The sequence below is a fragment of the Vanessa tameamea genome, chromosome 7, assembly GCF_037043105.1.
Source record: "Vanessa tameamea isolate UH-Manoa-2023 chromosome 7, ilVanTame1 primary haplotype, whole genome shotgun sequence".
Lineage (NCBI taxonomy): Eukaryota > Metazoa > Arthropoda > Insecta > Lepidoptera > Nymphalidae > Vanessa > Vanessa tameamea.
In genome coordinates this window covers 11,196,254-11,222,975 of record NC_087315.1, presented here as the reverse complement: position 1 = coordinate 11,222,975, position 26,722 = coordinate 11,196,254, and the positions used below count along the sequence as shown (strand labels likewise).

Here is a 26,722-nt window from a genome sequence, read left to right as displayed (position 1 = left end):
ATAATCCGTCAACATTTACATTACATTTTTTACATTAGCAGCCTGTAAATTTCCCACTGCTCGGCTAAAGGCCTCCTCTCCCTTTGAGGAGAAGGCTTGGAGTATTCCACCACGCTGCTCCAATGCGGTTTGGTGGAATACACATGTGGCAGAATTTCGTTGAAATTAGACACGTGCAGGTTTCCTCACTATGTTTTCCTTCACCGCCGAGCGCGAGATGAATTATAAACACAAATTAAGCACATGAAAATTCAGTGGTGCATGCCTTTGCACGTTAAAATCATAAATTCAATCACAAATGTGGTAGGCAATGAGAATGCTCGATTCCATGACTAACAGGCACATGTGACAAGACAGATTAGGAAAATAACCTAGCTTTGTTTCTTCTACCTACATATATTAATATTAAGAATCTTCAGAGTGTTTACATATAACAACAAACTAAGTCCAACCTAAAATCATAAACTAAAATGATTTTCGAAGTGAACAATGAAATTACATAAATCTAAATATTCCCATACAAAACCGATATTCTAACATTTTCTCATTATGTAACGGTCGCCACTCTCTCATTCTCAGATGTGTTCTGAATTACGTCACGTCGTTTTGACCATCTTTAGTTTTTGGAAAAGTTAAACTTTGACCTAAGTTTACGGTTAGAATCGTTACGAACTGCTTATGAAAAGACTGTTTACATTAACAAAGGATTTAAACTTTGATCCCATAGTTAGTAGTGAATGTTTTATGGAATGATACGTAATAGCTGTGATGTTAAAAACTATTAAATTTTATATTTGAAAATCGAACATGTTCTAAAAACAACAAGGAACCTTTCTCTTTTTATTCCTTTGAATGTTATTACGATAGGAATCATAGTTATTAAATATCACTTGTATTATGTATGTGTGAAGGAGGAGCCATCTTTGATTGTCCATGATAGGTAATTATTTGTTTTAACTTTAAGATAAATTATTATTTATTGAAGTTCATTAAAAGTCTTGTCCGTTACATAACATAACGTAATATATAAATGTTAAATTAATCGTATAAGACTTTAGCTAGTATCAGGAAAATTCCAATTCAGAAATCAATTTTCTGATATGATTTTGTAAATTTTGATATTTATCATAGTTATATTATAAATATGATAGTTGGTTAAATAAACAAAATTGTGTTTTTGAAAGTGTGTGTATTAAAAGTCTATGTGTTTGTGTGTTGATGTAATAAGTGTCAAACGTGCAGAAGTTAAAAGTTTTTCGATAAATTCGAGTCGTTCGAATACTGTCATTACGTCAAATCATAAGTTTGTATAAAACACGATTATTATTTTTTTATATATCTGTTAACATATCTTACCATCTAAATGGGCTGGGTACTTGTGAGCAGCAAATCCTGTAGGCGCGGCTGGCGCTGTGTGCGAGTACTGTGCAGGCGCAGTCGCACCGTAAGAACTTGGGGGTCCGTACTCCAGATGTGCAGTAGGAGGAGGTCCGTATACAGCTGTTGCTGTAATTATTATGTTACAATTAATTTCATCATTGATTAGATTTGGAACGACCTGCCTGGGTCTATTTTTCCTGATAAGTTCAACTCTGGAGCCTTTAAGAGTTGGGTGAACAGGTTTCTTTTGGATGGGCGTGTACCACCTTCGTCTTCATCTACACTTTCCATCAAGTGAGATGGAAGACAAACGCCTATTCCATTATAAATAAAAATAAAATTGCTCGGCGTTGAATACGGGGAGAAAACCATCAAGTCTCACATATATCCATTAAAGCACCGCGGTGGAATAAGCTTGTAGCCTCAAAATGAGAGGAAGCTAAGGCCCGTTGGCTCTTACTTTTTATCAGATACATGTGGGCAATAATGGAATTATCAATATTCATAAAATCCTTAGTTCATCTTTTACGACTTGGAAATACATACACCTTTATCTGGTCAAGGAATCTTATTGAGAAACAAACTTGGTCGTAAATAAAACGGTCCATCAACGGATCATGAGCATGCATAACGACTTCTTGAATATAACCATTCTTGTATTCATTGTGTATTGTATACACAATGTATAATGAAAATTCCTATAACGGAACTATTAAAGTGATCCTTTGTATGTATGCAAAAATATTATTAATATAATAATAATATTTTATGTCTTCTCACAGATTGTATATAAAATATTTAAGATCTTTTATATGTAAAAACACTTGAACCAAAATAATTCGGCGATCCATACCGAAAAAAATACAGTCACGATGTGTTTTTAAAAGTTTTGTCTACATTATAGGTTTAACAAATTGCTGCAGGCGACTTCATAAGGGTAAATTTAAAACAGTTACTCGTGTCGTCCCGTTAAAGTTAAAATTTTAAAAAGTGAATGCTTACCTTTTAAAATGAACCTACATACATATATTACTAATTTTAACATTCTAGATTATGTCATGACAAATGATTTATTAGTAGGTAAAGATGATTTAAATTTAATATCGGTAGATATCAATCGATTTTATAAAGACATTTGCATGTTACGTATGAAATACCAATTAAAAAAACCTTATGTTCTGAGGGTTGCAAAACTTCTGGAATACTTACATCCTGGCTTCTTCTCACTCAAAACAGCGGAGCTAACTATCTTCTTGCCGAAGTTGCTAACGACGTCTCCCTTGGATGATATCACTTTTCCAAGGGTCGATGCCAGTGCACCACCTCCTTTGATGAGCTGACCCTTCAGGATAGTTACTCCACCAGTAATGGCTTTAACAGCTTGGAACAAGGTGTAAAAGATGGATTTCTTCAAACCCCAGTAGTCAACTTTTTCTCCTTGCTGCGAATAGTTTAAAAAGATCAGTTATGATGCCTTAATTTACGAATTTAATTATGGCAACAATAGTTTCCCAATAACTCATATGAGTAAAGTTCGTTTCATTAAGTTGACCGACGGCTTAAATTGATTATCAAAAAGCTACTACATAATTATTGAACACTTCTGTGTGTAGGATAATAAAAGGTACACCCATATTATATTTAGTTGACAAACATAATTTGTTGAAACAAACAAATCAAGATAATTAAAAAAAAATCTAAATAAATGTGATATCCAATAAAAAAAACCGTGAAACTTGATAGCGTTTATTGCTTAATTGAAATCAGTTCAGACGATTTAAATCGGTTATGATTTTCAACATTTTAGTGGGAGCCTACTCATGAAAAGGACGACAAGTGCCCTAAATTTCTTCGCAACAATACATAAGTATATTATGAAGATATTTTTACAAAAAAATATAATTATATAAATTTTACCGGTTCATACGAGTATCCCTGTTCAGTGTGTCCAGATTTTCCCGAAGCTGAAGATAAGAATGAAGCTGCACCAGCGGATGCCTGGCCAAGGAGACCAACTTTACTCTGTAATCCTGACGAAGCTTTGGAAATCACTGCTGATGTTATTGCTTGAGCTGAAGATCGTTTGGTTCTAAGAAGATAAGAAATTTTCAGATAAATTGTCTTAAATTCGAATAAATTTGTCAACAAAGTTTAACAAAACTTTCCCCAACCAACTTGGCAGCAGGGCTTTGTATCACCTATCACGCCAAACAGAAAACTTGGTATTGATTTGCTCCAGTTTGAAGGGTGACTGATCATAACAAAAGGTGACTGTAACTTCAGACTCAAGCGGCGCATTATCTTATTTACCAAGGTAGGTGTCGCATTGGCGATATAAGGAATACTTAATATTTATTACGGTGCCAATGTATGTGGACGGTGGTTACATACCGTCAGGTGGCCCTTTTGCTCATCTGCTTGCTAATAGGTTTGTTTTGAATTAATGTTATCATTTATTTTATTTTTATGATTGGTGTAAGTTATAATAATAGGTCAATATTTTGACATATGCATGAGTCGTAAATAAATATTGTCTTTGCCCGATTCCATGAGTTATAGGCACATGATAGATTTTTCCAATCTACAACAAAACAACCTTGCTATGTTTATTATACTATCTATATTAATATTATGAAGCTGAAGAGTTCATTTGTTTCAACGCGCTTATCCCAGAATCTACATCTAAACGAGTCAGAAATAAAACATTTTTTCACTAGACCTTTATCAATAAATGAGTTATCCATTACTGGAGTAAGGACTATATTCTCCTAATACCTAGTTGTAATAATTACGTAATCTTACCTCATTATTTCTTCTGCTGCTAATCCCTCTGCAAGAAGTTCCAGCTGTTGTGGTGTCATTCGACTGATAGCAGCCATATCAATGATGTCCAGCTTTATTGGAGCCGGTGCTGCCATCGAGGTAGCCAAGCACACCATGCAGAACCAGAACTGGGACAAAAATATATATGGTTAAGTTCGCTGATCACTTTGTTATGTAGAATGAGTAGTGAAGTATAGTAGGACATATTTGTATTTGTCTCTCACGCGATAGTATCTTTGCCCATTATAAACTGATGTTGATTGTTATTTTATTCAATTGACTATAACTTAAGAATTTTGACGACCTCCGTAGTCGAGTAGTGTGTACACCGGTTTTCATGGGTACGGCGCTCCAAGGTCCCGGGTTCGATTCCCGGCCGAGTCGATGTAGAAAAAGTTCATTACTTTTCTATATTGGCTTGGGTCTGGGTGTTTGTGGTACCGTCGTTACTTCTGATTTTCCATAACACAAGTGCTTTAGCTACTTACATTGGGATCACAGTAATGTATGTGATGTTGTCCAATATTTATTTATTTATATTTATTTAAGAAGTATCGACGTAAGTAAAACAAGAGGTAGGTATGCAATGTGTAGAATTATACTTAGATAAATGGCTTTTAATCAGACACGGTTAAATTCGAAATAACTGGAAATAGCTCAATTACAGGACCATTATCTTTTGAAAGCTGTAGTGTAAACAATACCTAACCAAGCTCCAGCCTCCTGCTGAGAATTTTTATGATACCGAGAAGATTTCCAAAAAAACTTAATACCTAACTTTTTATTGGACTGATTTCAAGGATTGATTGGGAGAAATTTCAAGGTAGAACCAACCAATTCAACAAGGAAGGAGGTGTTCACAAATATAAATATTAACGCAAGATAATTCAGTAGCGAAACAATATACTACTGTTTTATTTACATAAAACAATCGTTGGTTCGACACGCAACATGCGAGATTTTCGACGAAAGTTGTAACTATATAAAGAAGCTATAATAATTATATTAATTGGTATTATTATCTATTATTATACTTGAATATATTATCTGTGCCCAAAATATACAAATGTTACCATTATTTTTTAATGAAATGGTGCTAAATTAATTTATTCAATTCATAAAAATAAATATAACGCCTCGTTTGTCAGTTCGCTTATCCGGTCACGTCCACAAGTAAAAATGAAAGTCATCGTCGAACATCAAGTGAAGATAGCAAGTATTGTACACATCGTGTTGTCTAAACTTGGATGAATTGTTTGAAAAGTATAAACAGTTAATACTAAAGACATTGATATTGAAACATACATCCATAAATGTGTGCTAGGAATTAGTTTCTAGTAATAACACTTTTTTATTTGTCGTACTATAAAGTATTTTAATTATTCATAATACGTCTTGTCTTATTTAAGATTTATATTTACTTGAAAATACACATGTAAAACGTTAAAGCATTTTTATAAACACATATTACGATGAAGGGGAAATGCTGCTAGCATTCTTGCTGTCATTGCACACGGTCATTATTTGTACAGAAATTATTTTTAATTTATATTTGTATATAGGTAGTTAAGACCTTAATGTTAATGATTGTTATGTAAATAAATGTTAAATATTATATAGTATTATATATATAAAGTAAATGGGTGAATAATTTACCAAAATGCTGATTTTTAAAATGACGTTCATAATTATTGTGTTTGTTATAACTACAAGTACAAATTGTAAATGCTACGGTTTTCTCTCACGTATCTATCTATCTCTAATCTATCTAGTATCTACTTATACAATATTATTCATACATAAGCCAATTAACGAAAATGAAACTTACAACAGTACATAAGTAGTGTTTGCGATGTGTTAGATAGAGTTCTTAAAAGAAAATGCCAAGTGCGTGTCGGATTTGTGCCAAGATCAAAATCAAAATATACTTTATTCAAGTAAGCTTTTACAAGCACTTTTGAATCGTCATTTAACAAACCATATTAAGACAGCTACCACCGGTTCGTAATGCAGATTCGACTGAGAAGAACCGGCAAGAAACTCAGTAGTTAATCTTTTTCAACATTTAAAAATACAAAGTCATGTTAGTTAAATACAATTATATATGTATACATATAATATATACATCCTGCCTGGAATTCATCAAGTATTAGCTCCATACTTTTTTATCATCTATAAGAGTTCTGTACCCGTGGATTTAGACTTTAGTTATTATAGTACCTATGTCATTATAGCGGCTTCAGTAGTGATTAAGCACATGTCACTGGTACATTTATGGTACCACCATATACCCGATGGTAAACGAAGCCATTACGCTACCAACGTTGGGAACGCGATGATGAAGATGTCATGTCCCTTATGTCAGTAGTAACACTGACTCATTCACCCTTCAAGCCGAATAAAATATACCGTTAGTTTTTACCGGTAGAACATTTGATGAGTGGCTGGCACCCAGACGGGCTTGCCCAAAGCCTCACCACCAACGTTCTGTTATGGTTATAAAAGATACACTTTGGCTGAAATAATGATAGACGGCATAATCCTAGTTATAGGTTTCCAATAAGCACAGGAACATTATTAAAAACCACGAACAGATTTTGTAATTTCGTATAGAGTTTGCGGTATTTTTTTTGACGTCCTTTTGGTGACGAATTCATATACTATGAAATATTTTTTTATAATATAATAAGTTTTAATAATAATAATATTAGTTATTTTATTAACATGTTCGTTTTGATCCATACTAATATTATAAATGCGAATATAACGCGTCATTCGTGACAAGTCATTGAAGGCTTCTTTATGGAATATCAACATGAAGATGGACTACATTTGGATAAGGTTCTAATATTTCCTAAATATACATCGCAAATAGTTATCTGTATATATCTATACTTTAAACATTTTTATTATTTACATTTATAGTATTTATTAATCGATTATTTTAATGCACAGATTATATATAAAAAATAATTAGACATTTACAAAATGATAGAGCTGAATATGGGCTATGACAATATAATAATTAAAATAATGTTTTATTCTTAAATGAAGTTCACAGATGATTATATTTTACAGTTTTTTTTACTCACGGCATCGTTACATTTATTATATGTAGATATATTACACAACGTTACGAGTTGCAGTATTATAATAAGACATAGCTGCGTTTTCTATTACTATATATTTTTTTTATATATCACTTATGTATTTTTTATTTGTATGTAAAATTAATATATATAGAATGTATTACAATTTTAATTCGCAATTACCGGCAATACTGTAAATGAAAATCGAAAATTGAAAAACAAAATATAATAAATAATAGATACAACGAACTGTAGGGAGTTTATTTTTTTTTTTTTTAATATTATAAAAATATTGACCAAAGAAGAATCAATAAAATAGTGATACGCAAACATTTTATAAGACCTACATACGTGAAGAAGCGTTAGGAATAGTTAAGTAATAAATTAATTAATACGAACTGTTATGCAATAGTATTAGAGACTTAGTAACATAATATGAGTTCTTCATTAACCTTATAATTATACAAGCGACCAAAACGTAACAAGTACCTGTTTTTTTTTTATTTATAGAAGTGAAAGGATTCAGAATTTATTATACAATTTTAAAGTTCTATTTTACAACTTCAAGTCCAGGGAAAAAGAAAAATCATTAATCTTAATTTCCCGCCATACCGAGTATCTGTCAATATACATGTTACCAGATTAAAAATTTAGAATATTACAATGTGTGCAATATATTTATATAGTTTATATTCTGGCATGGTCTAACAAAAGTTTTAATACATAGTATTTAAAATTTTTTTTTAAGTTTAATTAAAAATTATAAACATATTAAAGATAATAAAAATGTAATAACTATTTTTTTGTAATATACAATTATCGTTGGTCAGTGGCAACCCAATAGGCGACTTATAGGCGTTTAGCTAAAAGCCAAATTAGTTAATTTGACTATGACATTCGTTTCAAAAACTGGAATTTAATACCACTTATAACGAACTTAATTATATATTTGACTTAACTTGATTTAAGCCATACGTCTGTCAATTTTGTGTTTAAGTATGAAAATAAATATGCAAAAACTAATTTCTCAGCTGTGGTATTTTGTAAGTCGCCTTGGCAGTGAAAAGCGAAAGTTAAACGTGCGCGGGGCGACCGCAGCGCGCCGCGCCTTCCGCTTGCTTCGATGCGGCTTTTGAACGAGCGATAATAATAATAATTATAAGACAATGTTTTTTTATTAGTTTTATTATAATTGACCATATCCTATTATTTTTATCGATGTCGATGTCTTATTTTCAAAATATAATTTCCAAGTTAACTTTTGGCAGATAATATAATAATGAGTTATATTAAATTTTAAAGTGTCAGAATCATAAAGTCTATACCTATAAAGATATGTTGATGTAACAAAAAATATCCACAGATAATACAAAGCTTATGCACCTTTGACTTTTTAAAGAAGTACTTTACCAAAAAAAAAAAACATTAAATATAAAATCTTTTGAATTACATAAATTATTTATTTATATTATTTTAACGTAATTTTGAATATTAAAAAGATTAAACATATTACGCTCAAGTTAAATGGAATGAAAAAAAAACTTTCATTTAATTTGTTTTCGTGGCTTAACTCATTAAATACGTTAAGAGTATTATTTCCTGTTGTCAACTGTTTTTGTGGGTTAATATGTGATGGGAAATCAGATTTGATGAATATTGATATCATAAATCTATATAATACGGCAATATCCTAACCAATTGACTACAAACGACTAAACTACAGAAATATTACAATTAGATATGACCTGACTTTCGATTTGGAGCTGGCGCTTCCCCTCTATCATTAATTCTATCAAATAGACCTGAATAGATGAAATTAAAGTTTGACGGTACTAGACAAAGTCGTCGCGCTAGAATGCACATTTTTTTTTAATATTTAAGTGTCGCGGGCAACCTTTCGTTATTTTTTGGTTATTGAATCATCAATAAATATTATAAATACTATATAGTTTACACATTATAAATAATCTTTATAGTTTATTATTAATTTGTGAATTAAACTTTATAGTTTGTGTTTTGTGCGCCCGATTTTGACAAATGTCTCCTCCATTTCATTTTGTGTCTGACCTAAATCGGTGTTTTCCGAATATTGAATAGGCATTAAAGTATATATAAAGGTAAATGTTATATATAATGCAGATCCGGTATCATTACGTAACTACAAAATTAACGGATTATGTAATTTGTGAGAAAATAAAAGAAGGATTCGGCTCAAAACTTTTTATACTGAATATCAGATTTTAAAGTAACAGTCTAAAACTGTGTTACTCCTAGGCTATCGTAATGAGGTGCTCGGTTTAAAGAACCTTAATCGACCTGGGTAGACCCGTCTGGCAACTTATCTGAAACATGCAGGTTTCCTCACAATGTTTTACTTGACAGTGGACACGTCATGAAATATGTTCATAATTTTAGCAACTTTCGTTATTACCAACTCATGCGTTCTAGCCACTGAGTCCATATCGGCTCTGAGTTTATATATAACGATTATTTAATATGAGATTATGTATTAATTGTTTACATAATACGCGGGAAGTATAAATAAAACATAAGAAAGGACTATTTCCTATTAATGAACATGACAAAGAGATTTTAACAATACAATGAATCAATCATTTAATGTATAAATACTTATATTATTAATTCGAAAGTAAACAATTTGTGTGTTTGTCTGCTTGGCCTAAAATTGGATGTAGGAAAAAATATTCGCAATGGTTTGTTTGTGAAATTTAGAAATATGGCAAATTATTAATAATAGATATTTGAAGTATTATATGAGACAAAAACTGTCAAACCAAATACGCAATAACTTAAACACTGATAATATTAAGTATTGTATACATTATACAAATATAATGATTTTGTTAAATATTTTACTTTAGTAAATGTTTTTAATTATAATAGAATAATTTCATACAATATAATAAACTTATAATATACTATACTCCGTGATACTGAATCAAAATAGAACTAGAATATACATTATTATTATTATTAAACCTTATATATAAATAATTAATTATATAGGATTCCCTACAGATTATATTCTTGTATATATATTTACAATCATATAATATAATAAATGTTACGGAAGTTATTTCTTTATAATTCTCTTTTAATTTTTCCTTTCTACAAAGCTACAGGTAGTTAGTTGTTGTTTAATAAATCAAAACTCTTTCACTTGTTGTAATAAATATTTATAACGTATATTGCTCCTTGTAATACTGTTATACATAAATACTTAAAATATTTGAAGATCAAACAATGGTATTCTAAATGTTAATATTGGTGAATAAAGGACACTCAAAAAATACAAACGAAATATCTCCCTTTCAAATAAGTTGCGTTATATAACCTATGTTATAATCTACTAACTTTAACTCATTATATATATATTAAGACTAGATAGGAATATAACATTTTTTTCAGCGCATGTCAGCGCTGGGAAGTTTTTCATTCGTTAAATATATATACAATATACATACATACATATATTGCACATCAAACTAACAGTTTAGTTAGCTCTGATTTAAGATTTTCTGATTTGACCTTTGTTCAACGTGCTATCCACTGGGCACATCAGTTCGGATACTTATTATACTATGTCAGAAATATTCAAAGAATTGCTTACAGGAACTGCACAAAGTGTTACTTCAATCGATCAGTATCGATGCACAGACGCTTAGAATATGAACATGCATCTGCATACATTTTCATATATTAGATATTAAAATATATACAAACTAGGATTCCTATATAAATAACTCCATAAATCACTTAGTGATAAAAATCTTCAAATCTACATATTTGTTATTTCGCAATTACGATTATGCAACTCATTGAAACGAAACGAGTTTTTTAAGACGTTCTCTTCGCTGAAGTCAATTTAAATTATGATTACGAATAACTTTAGTGATTATCAAACCTATATATTATTTGTCACAAATACTATCAATTGATTTAATTTTGAAGATCGACTCTAGAATCATGATGTTGGCTTATTTTAGCAGGGTTAAAGAGTAGAGGTAATCAAACCATATGTTTAAAATATGTATATATATCTACGGCTCGTTTATGCGAACTCAATTTGCTAATATTTTGGTCACACTACAAACATGTATCACCATTTATCGCAATTCCATTTAACTACTTAAATCCGTTGTAATTTTACTTCCAAGCATCTAATATTGCTGATATCATTTTTATTCTTATCTGGAATCCAGAATAAATACCATACATCCACACCTCAATTATTAACACGGTATTTGGTTTTGGCATATATCAAATGAAATAATTATTTAATTTATAACATATTCTTTGTAAACTCTTCTATCATATGTATTACGCAAAGATTATGTGGCTTGTAATGTGTTGGCAAATATAATGTTTCTAATTTGAAGAGATTGTCGTACTCGTATCTTATTTTTATCATATTAAAAAAAAAATATTTAAACTTTGATCTCAGGCAAATTTATTTGAAGTGAAGTGTTAGGCTATAAGTCACCCCCTATACTACAGTACCTACCTAGATGGGTAAACGTTATCACCGGAAAAATTGCTGAAAAACTTAGAAGTTATAGCCATGTTAAGCATCAAATATAGTAGGCGGTTCCTTCAGAAGTCCTTCTTTAAGATACTGAAAAATAAAATGGTATTGAAATTCGAAACGTTAGTAGTTCATAGGTACACCAATCAAATCGCATGGTTGATCCCTTGGATTATTGGCACCCCACTCCTAAAACTTCACGCTTAACTGGAGGGTTAAACAGAAACATTAGTTATTCATTGCAGACAAGCATGATTACTATTCTTTAAAAATGGACTAACTTAAGGTTATTACTTAACAATATTACAACAACATACTCATTAATAGAGCTATACTTATTGTGTGCGAATATTTTTTTTTAACGGAAGTAAGCAATATATATTTATCAAACGATATGCACGCTCGCATGGATCAAATGATTGAAGGTTTGACGACGATTTTACAACTGGCTTCAGGTTTATTGACATAAAATTTTCTTTAGACATTCGTAATGGTATTACGCCTTCGACTTTAACTGTAATAAAATTATAGTAATATAAAAAGCTGTTTTGTTTTCATTGAACACGCTAAACTGACTATAAATGCGTTTAGGAGATACATCTTTGCTCATTTTAATCAAAGGGATTGTTGTTAATTTTGATAATGTCAAAATATGTATATTTCTTTATCTATACTCTGTTCTAAGGTTTTTATTTTTATCTCTACAATCTAATCAACACGATTAAAATCGCTTTTTGCCTGTGTCAGTATCTCCCCTTTCTTCTTCTAAATGACTTAACATATTTTGATGTAGTTTTATTTCACTAGAAGGAGTGATAAAAGAGACAGGTAAGAAAATTATAGGTAAACTTAAAAAGGATTACAAAGAAGTCCTCATTTTAAGATACACGTAATAACGACTTTTGCCTCTTACAAATTATTTAAAAAAAAAAGATTGTTTTCAAAGCTGTTTTCTTCAATTTATTATTAATCCATAATCAGATAACATGTTAGTTACTTTGGGTATACAATATAGATTAAAATTGTCTTTTACACTATAATATTTATATGAATACTTTAGAAAATTGATATCAACGGTGATACGATTCCAAATTATGTGGACGAAAAAAGTCGTTCGCTGCGAAAAAGTCAGTCTGTTGGATAACTGACAATAAAAATTAAGACATATATTTTTTTAATAAATTAAACCCGCGCGAAGTCGCGGGTCGCGTGTTAAATATGTATACTTTCAGATTCATATATGTAGAGACATGTAATTAAAAACAAGCGGTTGCATAAATTTTTGTAAATGTTTTTCTAGTTGGTAAACCCAGTTCACAAACGCTAATAAATAAACATAAGCTGCGATAATAACAGATTAAAATTAAAGCCGTATTTTTGAATCATATTTGTAGTACACGCTTTTGTATGCCCGTCTGGGTCTCTGCTCCCTCATTCTCAAATCGTTATGTTCTGATTTTAAATTATTGAGCCAGTGGAAATACAGGCACAAGATACATCTCACTACCCAATCTTGGTGGAGCATTAGCGATGTTGGTTTTATATTTCTAACGGTACCGATACCTGTACGCAGTGGAAATCACTCACCATCTATTGGTTTATTGGCCATTCAGTCCTTTCTTACTAAACATAAAAGAAAAAAGGAAATTTTCAAGTCTTGCCTTTGTTTCTTATAGGTTCGAACCTTGTGTTTATCGACAGCCAGTATATTGACAAAAGTTTATATTAATGTTATTAGTAAATATATATTACGTTATGTAAATATTGAGTAAACGGAGATCCGGTGAGAGTTGACATGACACGGAATTCCCAAAACGACGTTATTTCGAAATAGTCTGTGGTCACGGGGACAGGATACTTACTGATAAAAAAAATCTAAGATATATTTGTCATTAACATATAATATAATATCTAATGGGTTCAACTTTATTATATAATATTGAAAATTTGTTTATGTTTATTATAAGAAAATAAACTTTTATTAGGAATACAACTTGTAATGGCTATTATTTATCGAGACTGTTTAAGACTTCTTAAAAGAGGTCGTGTATTACGTGTGTATTTCAATTTGCTTATTAAGTAATTAATAAGAAAAATATAATAAACAAATAAGACAATCTATACTTACCAAAAACAAAATAATACTATGCAAAACAGGCGATCTTATCACAAAGGGAGCGATCTCTTACAAACTTTAGATAAAGGACACAGGATCAATATATCGGTAATGAGGGTGTACAGTTCGAAAAAAAAAAAAAGAGTTAACGTAATGAATATATTTCCTTCTTAATTTTGTAACAAAATTAAAAGATACTTTACTTTAACGTAATTTTACAGAATTGTCATAAATGTAAATTCGACTGAGATTATATGTACATTACGTGACTATTCGACGAAATAAAATTATAAGTTAAGTACAAAAAGAGAGTATGGATCGTAATTGTTATTTCCTCAATTTACTTAACATTCGTCTTACGGTTAAATGAACTTCAAGTTTTACTCGACATTCAATTTCATCTGGTTACCTGCCCGCCCTGTTCCAAGAACGTTCATTAATTACTACTTTCTTAAAGTAAGACCAGTCTCGTAAAGAAATTATGCGACGTTACATATTATAGGAATTATTATTGATGCCGTAAACTATTCGTAAGAAATTTGATTCAAATTTAATTAGTGTTTCGTTTATAAAATCATATAAACAATGGATGATATACGTTGCCAATAAAATAGTTAACAATTTATATGTTGCTAATAATTCTTCAGTATTTAAACGACCAACATTTTTCACCAAATTCTCGAAATTTGTTTACAATTTTTTTTTGTCTCTAAGTAATTGCAACATGTCGCCTAACACGTTAAGACAAAAAAATGTCTGTATCAACTGTTACGAGCAAAGAATGATTTGTCCGACCGCGGTCGTCAGCGTATTCACCGCAAACACATCTGTTTAGTTTCCGTTTTACCTTTTTGGACACGTAACAGTTCTCTGCCGTCTTGACACGCGGTTGTATACTCGCTTACATAATATTGTCCTCATTATGTTTGTCCATTACGAGATTATGTCTCGGAAGTAGAATGAGCCGACATAATATCGTTTTCGGATACAACGTATTTATTTTATTTTATATATGTAAATTATCTGTTTCATTATGTGGTTTTAGGTTTATTCAATGTAACTAATTTATACTTATATTTTTTGATTTATAGCAACACTGTATAATACAGATAACACAAAAACTGTCATAATTAAAAAAATACATTTGAATAAAATTAGAATTTTATAAATAAATTGCTACTATAAAAATGAAAAACAAATTTAAGAAACATTTGACTTAGAATGTTGGTATCTTGCCTTTTATTGACTTTCCTACAATCTAAAAAAAAAAACTTAAAAACAGTAGCTCCGTTTTTTTTTATTAATGTTTGCTCCTCTTTGTAACAGTGTACCGGTCAATAACATTACCTAGGGAATTGTGTTACAATAGACTTATGATATTTCAGAAACTTGGTTTTGTGGTCGATATACTTTCTCTGGTCTATTTATATATCTTTTCCGGCATTGATGTATGTAATGTATTTGTCATATAATACAACGATTTAATTGCGTAATTTTAGGAATTTATAGTATAATATATTTTTAGGAAAAAGGTTGATTAGGTCCATCTTATAGTCACCTGCGTCTCGTCTCAAATCGAAATACATTTGTTTAATATATTATAATGTTTGACAATATTATATTATCATACATAATGCCTAATGTGAGTGAGTGGTGGGATCTGCCTATATGGGTCAAAGACCTACTTATTATGTAAACAACAACGCGACTGCTTGATCACGCTGAAAACGCGCGTCACGCAAATACCAAGACCAAATTTCACTGATTTTGTTTTTAATAGATGATTAGACTTTAAAACTACGAAGACGACGAAGATCTAGTTTAGAAACGATTAAACTAGTTAAAAAATACCAAATGAGGAACTAGTATTAAAATGTAAATAATGAAACCGAAGTCGCGGGTAAAGACTAGTTGCAAATAAAAACACTATTCGCTCAACATAATATCATAGGTACTAGTGACGTGTAACTTTCTATCGATAATAAGAATACGTCAATATATATTATGACAAATGTTGATAATTTGTGTAACGACAACAGTGATATTCAGAAAGCAAAACGGATTCACTTTCGTTCGACGTACGGTTACGTTACAAGTCGATGGCCGAGGTAACCTGGCCTACGACAAGGAATGAGGTTTACGTAGCCATATAAAACCAGTTCGCACCGGTTCGTCGTCTTAATAACGACGCTTTTTATTCGTGACTTTAAACTTCGCAACTTTGAAAAAACAAATTGTATCAGGAATCAACACTATTGATATAAAAAAATAATGTCTATCAAGAATATTTGTTGATGTAATAGATACTGCTTGAGGCGCGTTTTGAAGAAATTATAAGAGTGATTTATTAAGTAACTTATTGTCATTACAATTATAAGGGTTGTCACAAAGTCGAACTCAAGACATGGTTCATTGACCGTCTAAATTGATTACTTTGTTTTTAATGTAATTATCGTTACCTACATTGAAAAATTATAGCTAGGATTTGAAGTAAATTATTGTAATAATATAATCTATTAGGGAGTTACTAATAATATTAATTAATAACATAGGAATTAATGTATGGAAAATTAAGGATAACAAGTACATTTTGCAATAGTTAATACGTATTCACGAGTACAAGTTTTGAACAGATAATTTGGTATCCGTAATAGGAGTGCGTTACATTTTTCTAAAAAAAGGACATTAGAAGTGGAAACATATACATTTATAATAATATTTTGCATCGTGATAGGTCTTGGTATGTATGTTGACGTGAGCGATAAAGGCATCGAGGTCAGTTTATTTCTATATTTAAAATATGTCCAGATATAAAGAATCAGAAATTTAAATAATCCTAGTGCCAATTTAAGTAGGCGTCAAATTCACGTGACCACATAATACTTAAATTATCTTAAACTACTTCTGAACTGGTATAATAGTTTGGTTGGTTTTAAAATAACGGATGGCATGAATAATATCGCCGATGCGCCACCAAGCATGGGGCACGATTTTGTTCCTGCATTTACATTGTTCCACTCATCCTACAACAATAATATGCATTGCTATCTGGCGGTAGAATATACTATGACTGGGTGGTTTGTACCCAGCCGTACGGGCACAAGTATACTTAAATCAAATCATATCAAAATGTTCTTTTTTCAAGTAATGATACCACCGGTTCAAAACTCAGTAGGTACTCTTTAGGATCATTTTAATTACATAGCTTATGTCAATAAGGTAATATTAAATTTATATATAGTAGTAATAGTATATAAATAATCTACTCTCTTGAATAAAGGTGGAGCGATTTCTAGAATGCTTGTTTAATGAGAGTAGGATACATACGAATATAAGCTGTCTGCAAGAACGTTAGATTTTAAGTCACTATGACTAAAATAATGGATCAAACAGCAACTAAATTACCGAACAAAAAATGTTTTGTAAGTTTGTTGAATACTTTACATATATTATAGAACGGTATACACATTTGAGAGGAAGACGGTTTAATGCAAAAGAATGATTGCTTTATAATCTGCATTCACCGAGATTGCGTAAAGTATAAAAAAAAATGCAAACTGTGCCAAACGTGAATGTTCATAAATGACTAACATAAGTGTACTATCACCAGTTTAGCAGTTAATGACGTCATGGAAGTTTTTTTTTAAATTATAATAACCAGCAAAGATTCTTCACAAGATCTATATAAAAGTGAATTATAAAAAATATATTTAAATAGTCGATATGGTCCAGATCTTAAATAACTAAAAGGGCTGTTACTATTTAAAATCACAAAGCATAATTGAAGATTTGACGTATTTTTGATCTGATTACTTGACTGGCTGAGATTATATCTGATAGTTAAATCGTACTCGACTTAATCTTGGAAATCTTATAGATGGAATTATAAAAGATGAAAAAATTGGCGTTTCGATGGCAAAAAAAAAAAAACAAGTAATACCTTCACTTTATTTAAGTACAAGCACTTTTGATTTGACATTTTACAAGATAAAATTGAATTTGTAGATATTGAGATATGTATTGAGATAGATATTGATTTGGAATGTATCTACCAGCAATAGCGCTTATAGTATCTTCACCTATTGAATTAGATATATATATGTTAATTGAATACAATTTAATTATTTTATCCTATCGTGCGTAAAATTCAAAAATATATTATTAATACTAAGTTATCTATAATGAATAAAAGAAAATTGTTTAATTTTTTTTTAAATTAATATTTTTGTATAAAAGATATATTTTTATGTTTGATCATCTTAAAGTTATTTCTATGATTGAATGAATCTAGTGGTAGATCAATATATTATTTTATTTTATTGTGTATAGGATATTTATTTATGTGATATTTATATTTATAAAAGAGGCCTGTGGAATTATTTATGTGAAAGATATTAAAAATCCACTAGTCGTTAAAACTTCAATGTGTTTCTTCTTCTAGACGAATGAGTGAAATGTGAAAGTAACCCAAAGCGATGTGTTAATACAAGAACATCGACATAATATAATATATATATATGTAGACATAACAGTACCCCCCCACCACTTACGTGGACTTCATTGTTCGATTGCTATTACTTGTTAAGTATTTACCTTGTTTTGTACATAAATACTTTTTCACTATCTGTGAAAATTGATTTATTTTAATTAAATTAAAAAAAACCTATATTACGAAAAACGATGCAACACTATTCCAAATTTAAACTTGAGAAAAATTGGGATAAGGTGACAAAGTTAATAATTTAATTAGCAATACCGATAAATAATCAAAGGAATACTGCTTGTGTCCAGCGGTTGCAGACGTTTTATGTTTTTATTATAAAAGTCCTGTTTTTATTATAATCTCCCTACATCATGCGTATTTCAAACAGTTTGTCATATTGGTTTAATTCTAGATAACTGCGCTGTAGTAGCATAAATTTATAATATTTTTTGTGAAACAAACTATCAAAAACAAAAAGTAGTAGCTGAGATTAACGGTAACGCTGACATTAACAATCTCTCCGATCTTTTAAGATAAATATATTTTGTAATCGTTATATGTCTGATTACGATATCAAAAAAACATTAGTTATATTTCAAACTTGGAATTATAATTTAGTGTTATAGAAAAATTTACTTTCAATTTTATCCTTCAAAACGATGCCACATTCTCTTGATTTCTTTTGATGAATACGTTCTTGTATGTTACCTAATCGTCACCTAAAAGGTTAGAAGGTAAAATCATTTATGCAACTACAAGATGTATCAATTGACTTTAACTCGTATCTAAGTAAATGATCGCAGGCATAAATCCGAACTAATTTTAGTTTGTACTTGTACAGTTGTAAATTATCTCTTCGGTCCATAACGCAAGGAAAACTTGTACATTAAAAAAAAGAACTTATAACAAATGTAAGAATAATCCGCAGTGACGTAAATTAAGGGTCGGATTTGGCTCTGAAGCTATTTAATCGAAATAATAATTTGGTGAGAGCCGATTGGCTCTTCAAACAGTTTTCAGTGTCGTATTCACTAATAAATTTTATCAGACAGTATTCAGATTGTTACAAATGTTGCCAACATAAATATTTTATTTAAATATATCTATTTATTACTATTATTTTTACGTTCATCATTGAAAACCGAAGCTCAAACCTAGGCAATATCGTGAGGAAACCTGCATGTGTCGAATGAAATACTGACAAATGTGTAGTTAGTAACCCACATTAGTTCAGCATGGTGGAATCAATTCTCCATTCCATTCCATTCCAACATTCTCCTCAAAAAAAGGATGAAGAAAAATATAAACACAATAATATCTCAGCGTAACAAATATGAATAAATACATCTTAAACAATATGAAGAAAAAGTGTACTGACTACAAATTTATTGAAAAGATGAAATTTTGCGAGTTTCTACCTTGATAAGTTTATTCAGGAAAAATGCGCTTAATACAATGTGAATTTCTTATTGACGCCATTGTTGATGCCGGTGAATAGCATGCCATGAGATTTTTGTGTAATTTTTTTTCAAGGTAAATATAAATTACTTCAATACTTTCTTCGAAAACATGTTCTTTTTTGAATAAACTTACTACCTTTTTTTTAATTTTAACTTTATTGCTATTTAAATTTAAAAACAAAAAGAAATGCGAAGAAATTTAAAAGTCATAGACAAACGAACGTTAATAGAATTTAAAAACATTTACCTTTATATTACGCGTGTTAGTCATCCTGTATGTGTTACGGCGAAAGTCACTAACACCCAGTTCACAACAAATCTTCACAAACACAATTAATTAAAAAAAAATAAGATTTAAAAATATCAATTCGAAATTTGAGTAAATATATTTTCAAAATGGCAGAATGTATTGGCGCCAAATTTGTATTACGTAAACTTTCTCGCGCGCGATCGTGCGCGTGCGTCGTCGAGCGGTTGCTGTCACTCTCACCGGTCGGTCGTAAGGTTTTTTCTTTTTATTTAAATGGCAATCCCCGCTCTTTTTGCGATGAGAATTATCGCATAATATCGTATTATCAAACTTTAAGTAGGACATCTATATATTTGATTGAAATATTTACTGTATAGTTCGAAAAAACATTTTTGTTTGGATTGAGCAAGAAATCGTAACGACTGAAAAAGTTATTACAATCAAGACATTGGTAAAACTTATGTCACATGCCACGCTGGTTTAGTAGGTCCGGTGATCTCAATTGCCGTCCCAACTGATGAAGGAATAAAGATTGTATTTGTGTTGGCGCAGAAACTTGTGCGCAATAATATGACCGCCCAGTAGGTTTGGCCACCGTGGTCGTAATTGATCAGGAAGATAATAACATTATCGTGTAAACGTCGGGTTGTCTTCCCGAAACACGTCAATCATACCTCGATAATATACATATCATACATAACGGGAATCTAGGCGTTCTATCTGGTCAAATTTGCGTAGACATTGGTACTACAGAATGTAAACGTCGAATATGTTACTTCTGGTATTTCATAGAGACAGCAGTACAATAATAAAACTTTTGTTACTTTAAATTTTGTTAACAGTCAATAAATAATAGAAGTTTTGTTCTCGTAAAAACTTACTTATAAAGTTAAGTTTGTAATTTAGATATAAACCAATGTAATATATTTTTCATTTTAAATACTTGCGTCAATATTTTATTGTGAATACCCTCGGTTAACTTTCTGGAGATAAAATAATAAATAAATTAAAAGATAATCTTTCATTTTAATGCATGATGTGTTATACATACTTATTTCATAACCTCATCATTCTAAAACTAGGACTTTAGTGTGACACATCTCTTAAGATTATGAACAATATTCGAGTCAATTTTTTGATATTTTCTTTAGAAGCTTTGAATTCTGAACGCTATAGATGCTCACTCCTCTTGTTTACTCAACGCTTCGTGAAATTGGCTTCAATCGCTAGGAAGCCCTAGAATGATTCGCATACTTAGTGAGAAGACTTTGTGGAAGCCCACTCCACAAATAACGGCCAAACAGCAGGAGTAAGTGAGCCAGTATAACTACAGGCGCATACGACATAAGATCTTAGTTCCCAAGGTTGGTATAAGGAAGGGTTAATATTTCTTACAAAGACAATGTCTAATGGCGTTGGAAACCATTTTTATCATTTTTATTTTATCAGGCCCATTTGCACATGTTAAATAATTCGATAATACGTCTTATTCATGCATGGTTAACTCAGCTTGTATCAGTATAAGAATAATATAAAAAATACCGGCAGATGCTTTTACTTGGTGGTAGGGCTTTATGCAAGCCCGTCTGGGTAGGTACCACCCACTCATCAGATATTCTACCGCCAAACAGCAGTACTCAGTATTGTTGTGTTCCGGTTTGAAGGGTGAGTGAGCCAGTGTAACTACAGCCACAAGGGACGTAACATCTTAGTTCCCAAGGTTGGTGACGCACTGGTGATGGATGGAATGGTTACTATTTCTTACAACGCCATTGTCTATGGGCGGTGGTGACCACTTAACATCAGGTGGCCCATTTGCTCGTCCGCCTACCGATATCAAAAAAAAAGATGCGTCTGTTTTACTGCATCTAAGCATGGATGAAACTCAATTTTGATAAAAATGTTAGATGCGTCTTTTTTCCTTATGACGGCAGAATTATATGAAGTAATTCTTTTTGGTGGAAGAATATTTGATGAGTTTAAACACAAAGTAAAAATTTAAGACCGTTTTTCCAAATCCAACATCATTACTTCTCGCTTCTTATTATAATTATGTTAAATAATGCTGTAATTTATAATATATTTCTAAGATATTCTAGGGAAAGTTGGAGATGTAATTGCTATAATGTTAATATCGTTTTGTGTAACCGTTATTTTTTAAATTAGAAGAAGCCGTGTGATGAAACTTTAAAATGTACGTTATTGTTTTCTTAATGTTTAAAATTATTTAAAAAAAATATATAAAAAAAAAACATTGTTTTTTTTCACCAAAATCAACAAAAATAAATTTATTTTTACATATTTTTTTTTGTAAATGTATCACTGCTGGGCTAAGGCCTTCTCTTTTTTTAAGAAGAAGGTTTGGAGCATCACTCCACTGCTCCAATTCGAGTTGGCGGAAACACATGTGACAGAATCCGACACATTTTTTTCATTATCAGATCTGAACTCGTAATCATCGGCTACGATTCACGTGCTCTAACCAATCTGGCGTCTCAGCTCTATTAACTATATTTTTGATTACTATAAAAGCATTGCTTCTATTTTTTATTTTAGATTGATAATTAGTGAGTGATTTTGATATAGAAGCGAGAATATTTGAACATTACTTATAACATGAATAATTTTTCCCAAATAAGAAGGAGACACAGCAAATGAGGCAGCAGCAATAAGTAGGAGGGATTAACGCTTGTCCTTACAAAGAGTCTTCGTGTGTGAGACAAGTAGAAGTAAAATGAGAAAAAAAAAAATTACATTACATTTGTTAAGTTTATTTTATTAAAAACTATTTGTCAACCGCGGCTTCGCTCGCGTTTTCAGTGTCGTCAGGTGTTAGGCATAAAACGTAGTCTATGTCCTTCCTTGAAGTTCGAATTTCATCAAATTCGGTTCAGTGATTTGCCCCTTAATGAGCCACAGACAGCAATACATAGTTACTTTCGCATTTATAATATTAGTAAAGATTAATTAATTAATTGTAGAGGGGCGCGCCTTCGTGTGTGATATATTCTACACAGATCACTCACTTTAACATTAAGATAAATATTTGTCCAATGGCTAATAATATTTCTGTAACAACTTTTCTGTATATTAAGACATGTTATTACATTATTATTTTGCATAATTAACTTTAAACTATTGCACGGGCTTAACAAATTACTATCTTTAAGGGGGTTTCACAAACGTTCTACATTCAAATCTAACCGTTATCTAACCGAATCGCATCCTTTCCTACATCCGAGTATGCGCAAGAGTTGATTGGGTATTTACTCTGAACGTTGGGGGGAAATGTTATTATGTAATTCATTAATAAATATTAAGAACGTCTAGCTTTATTCCTTGACAAGATGACCTTCTTTTTTCGAATATGAAGCAAACTAGTTTTAGAAGAACATTATTTCTCTCGAAAGTAATAAAACTATACGAGTATAATATGAAGCGTCAATTGCGCAATGGTTTAAGCGGTGTAAAAAGTCAAAGATCCTAACCTCTTGGGTTTATTTCGTCCCCACTACTAACAAAAGATTTAAGCTTAAATGGAGGGGTAAATAGAAGTATTAGTAATTCCTTATTGGGCATTGCTACTAAAAAAGAAAAAAAAAAGATTATAAAAGTAGTTAAATTTTATCAGCATCCCATAATGAGTAATAAGTGATAAACTAGGAAAGTTTAAAGGACGACCTCCGTGGTCGAGTAGTGTGTACACCGGTTTTCATGGGTACGCCACTCCGAGGTCTCGGGTTCGATTCCCGGCCGAGTCGATGTAGAAAAAGTTCATTAGTTTTCTATATTGTCTTGGGTCTGGGTGTTTGTGGTACCGTCGTTACTTCTGATTTTCCATAACACAAGTGATTTAGCTACTTACATTGGGGTCAGAGTAATGTATGTGATGTTGTCCAATATTTATTATTTATTAACTCCATTTAAAAACGGAACAAGATAATTAGAATACAGATTATAAAACGTTTTATTGATTCTCAAATGGGGTCATAGTATTAGATGAATATTAACAACATTGTTTTTACTACTAGTAACTCTATTATCTTTTAAAAATTTACATCTGATGCTATTATTATTTGAATTTTAAAAATTAAACTGTTACCTTTCATCTTGCTTTATTAATTCGAAATAAGAACAATGTTATAATTTTTTTTATCCCTCAGAAAACCTCCATTTATGTCATGATTTGGATTTTTTTTTGTTTGGTAAACTATAATTCCCGTTTGGTTTCGTTTTAATTTTAATAAATATAATGTGTAATAGGAAATTGTATAATCCAGTCCAATTCATCGTGGGCTTGCAATGGGCAAACCAGATGCTTACAAGACAGCCAACCTGCCACCTTATTTCATGTGGTCACCTCATAGAAGCGTCATTGTAAGAAATTACTTACACCGTTAATGCGTTTTCTAAGATTATGTTCCCATTTTTTTTTACTTTGAATCGTGACTCATTACATACTAGTGGGTCTCCCGCGAAATTTCACTTTTATTCAATAGATTTTTAGGAATTTCGAGAACTGTAACAGGTTTTGTTTTGATTTCATTTCATTGTTAACCGCAAGTCGCTCATCTATATTTGGCGCCAAAATGATGAAACCTCTTTTAATTTTTTTTTTAATATCAAATAGTTTACTTTGTTCAGTTAGAAATGGAGTTTACTTTAATTTTATTTATGTTTTTTTAATTTTTTATTCTTATACAGCCGTAGTACTGCTCTCTAATTCAACTAACAAAGTTACTGGCCGAGTAACTTTTTTCCGCTCTCTAAAATTATTTTTTTGTTAAATCGTAACAATTTAGTAAATTGCAATGAAGTGCAGGTGAATGTGCAGGAAATTAAAGATGATTATCTTTAATTTACTGCACATCTAAGGCTGAAGCTCTTCAAAATGCGACTATAACCGATTTTTTATATGCATCGTCCCATAACCACTGGTACTAAAATCGGCTTACGCTTTTAGTAATTCCAGTCTACACATACGTCATGTAGTCTGTATCTTTAATTTATATTTTTAATTTTATTTGTTGTTTTTAAGATTTTTTGTTTAAAAAGTAGCCTTTGTACTTCCAAAAGGTTCAAGCTTTCTTTATAACAAACAAATATATAACAAATTTAATAAATTCGTTTCAATGGTTTGGTCGTGAAAGAGTAACAGACATACAGACAGGGCTACTTTCGATCTAAAATAAAATAAAAAAATTAAATAATAAAATTACCTTGTGTCTGTTATTACACTGGCTTACTTACTCTTTAAACTGGAACATAGGATTGTTATTCCTCGAAACAATATTACATAATATATTACTTTCATAATATACGATCAAGACCAATAAAAATATTGCTAGATTCAGCTATTTCAAAATAAAACAGAATTTACATAAATCCGTCTCTTCTCTATCAACAGAACGGGTTTCCTTATTTGTAACAGATGTAAATTAATTTATTGACGTACAAAAATATTTAAAAAATTGACATCATTGCATATTATTTAAAAAAAATTGTCTATGCTAAAATTATGTTCCTAAGAACAATTATAATGATACTAGCTACAAGATTTAAATACTAAATAATCTGTTTGTTTATAAATATATATATACGTCGGAGGAAGTAACGGAATAGAGTTTATTGTTTAAATTATAAAAAAAATCTTAAAAGTATTTGTATTGTTACATATAATATTGCATCATACGTCACGACCAATCAGAGTAGAGGACAGGCTTCGAGCGGGTTCGAGGTGCCATTTTAATGTTTATAATACGGTTTAATGTTTATAATAAATATGTTTATAATGCGGGAATGATTTAGTGGCTACTGGCTATGTAGTCTGTGACGGGAATTGGAGTAATGTCGGATCGAGATAATCTAGCCGCTTAGGGGAGTTCAGTGCCATACACACGTAGGTAAAAAATAATTATAGATTACTATGTGAGATTTCGCCGTTAACTGGTTTAAAGCAGTTTCTGCTAGATTTAAAAAAAGGACTGCAAATTTAATATTTGTACGATGTACGTAGTACATATAATAACTTGATATTAATGGTAAATACGATTGAAAGAACGTCCAAAAATAACGAGGAAGGCGTTATTATAGAAAAGATTATGTATTACTATTGTGTAGGCTGTGTATGTGTTACCTTAGCAGACAGACTAGGAGATTGCTTTTCGTGATTGTATTATAATTATGCTCGTTTATATAACTTAATTAAAAATAAAGATATATCTGTATTGTCAGCTCAATTCATTGAATAACAAGTACAAACGCTAGTATAATTAATTCAATTGTTTGTAAATAATGAATTTTGGAGTGTGAATGGGTAAATCGGAAACACAAGGAATATTGAAAAATGCTTTAGTCTCGAAGCCGATTTCGATGAACATAGAAATACGTCAATCGAATTTTTTGATGTAGAACACAGTTCAGTACATGAATCTGCAGCGATGCTAATAAGAACAAAATTATGGGAAGTGAAGTTAAACGGCAAACATTCATAGCGTTTACTTTAACTGTTCAAATTGTACGGCATTATGTTAAATTTTCAACTCGTGATCGTATCCACTTGGATTCAGACTTAC

The 26,722-nt window shown here is 30.7% G+C and overlaps 1 protein-coding gene across 2 annotated transcripts in view; it reads right to left on the bottom strand.

Moving 5' to 3' along the window:
• Nucleotides 1-26,722, bottom strand: part of LOC113398311 (uncharacterized) — a 120,733-nt gene that overhangs the window by 9,201 nt on the left and 84,810 nt on the right. The window contains exons 2-6 of one of the 2 annotated variants that reach the window (XM_026636972.2): nt 20,145-20,229; nt 4,183-4,331; nt 3,298-3,469; nt 2,590-2,821; nt 1,357-1,506 (exon numbers count right to left, since the gene is read on the bottom strand). In XM_026636972.2, coding sequence (XP_026492757.2) covers nt 1,357-1,506; nt 2,590-2,821; nt 3,298-3,469; nt 4,183-4,331; nt 20,145-20,168 — 727 coding nt within the window. In that variant the 5' untranslated portion in view covers nt 20,169-20,229. Of the gene's footprint in view, nt 1-1,356; nt 1,507-2,589; nt 2,822-3,297; nt 3,470-4,182; nt 4,332-20,144; nt 20,294-26,722 lie in introns of those variants that run through there. The other variant, XM_064215423.1, reaches the window with a different exon arrangement.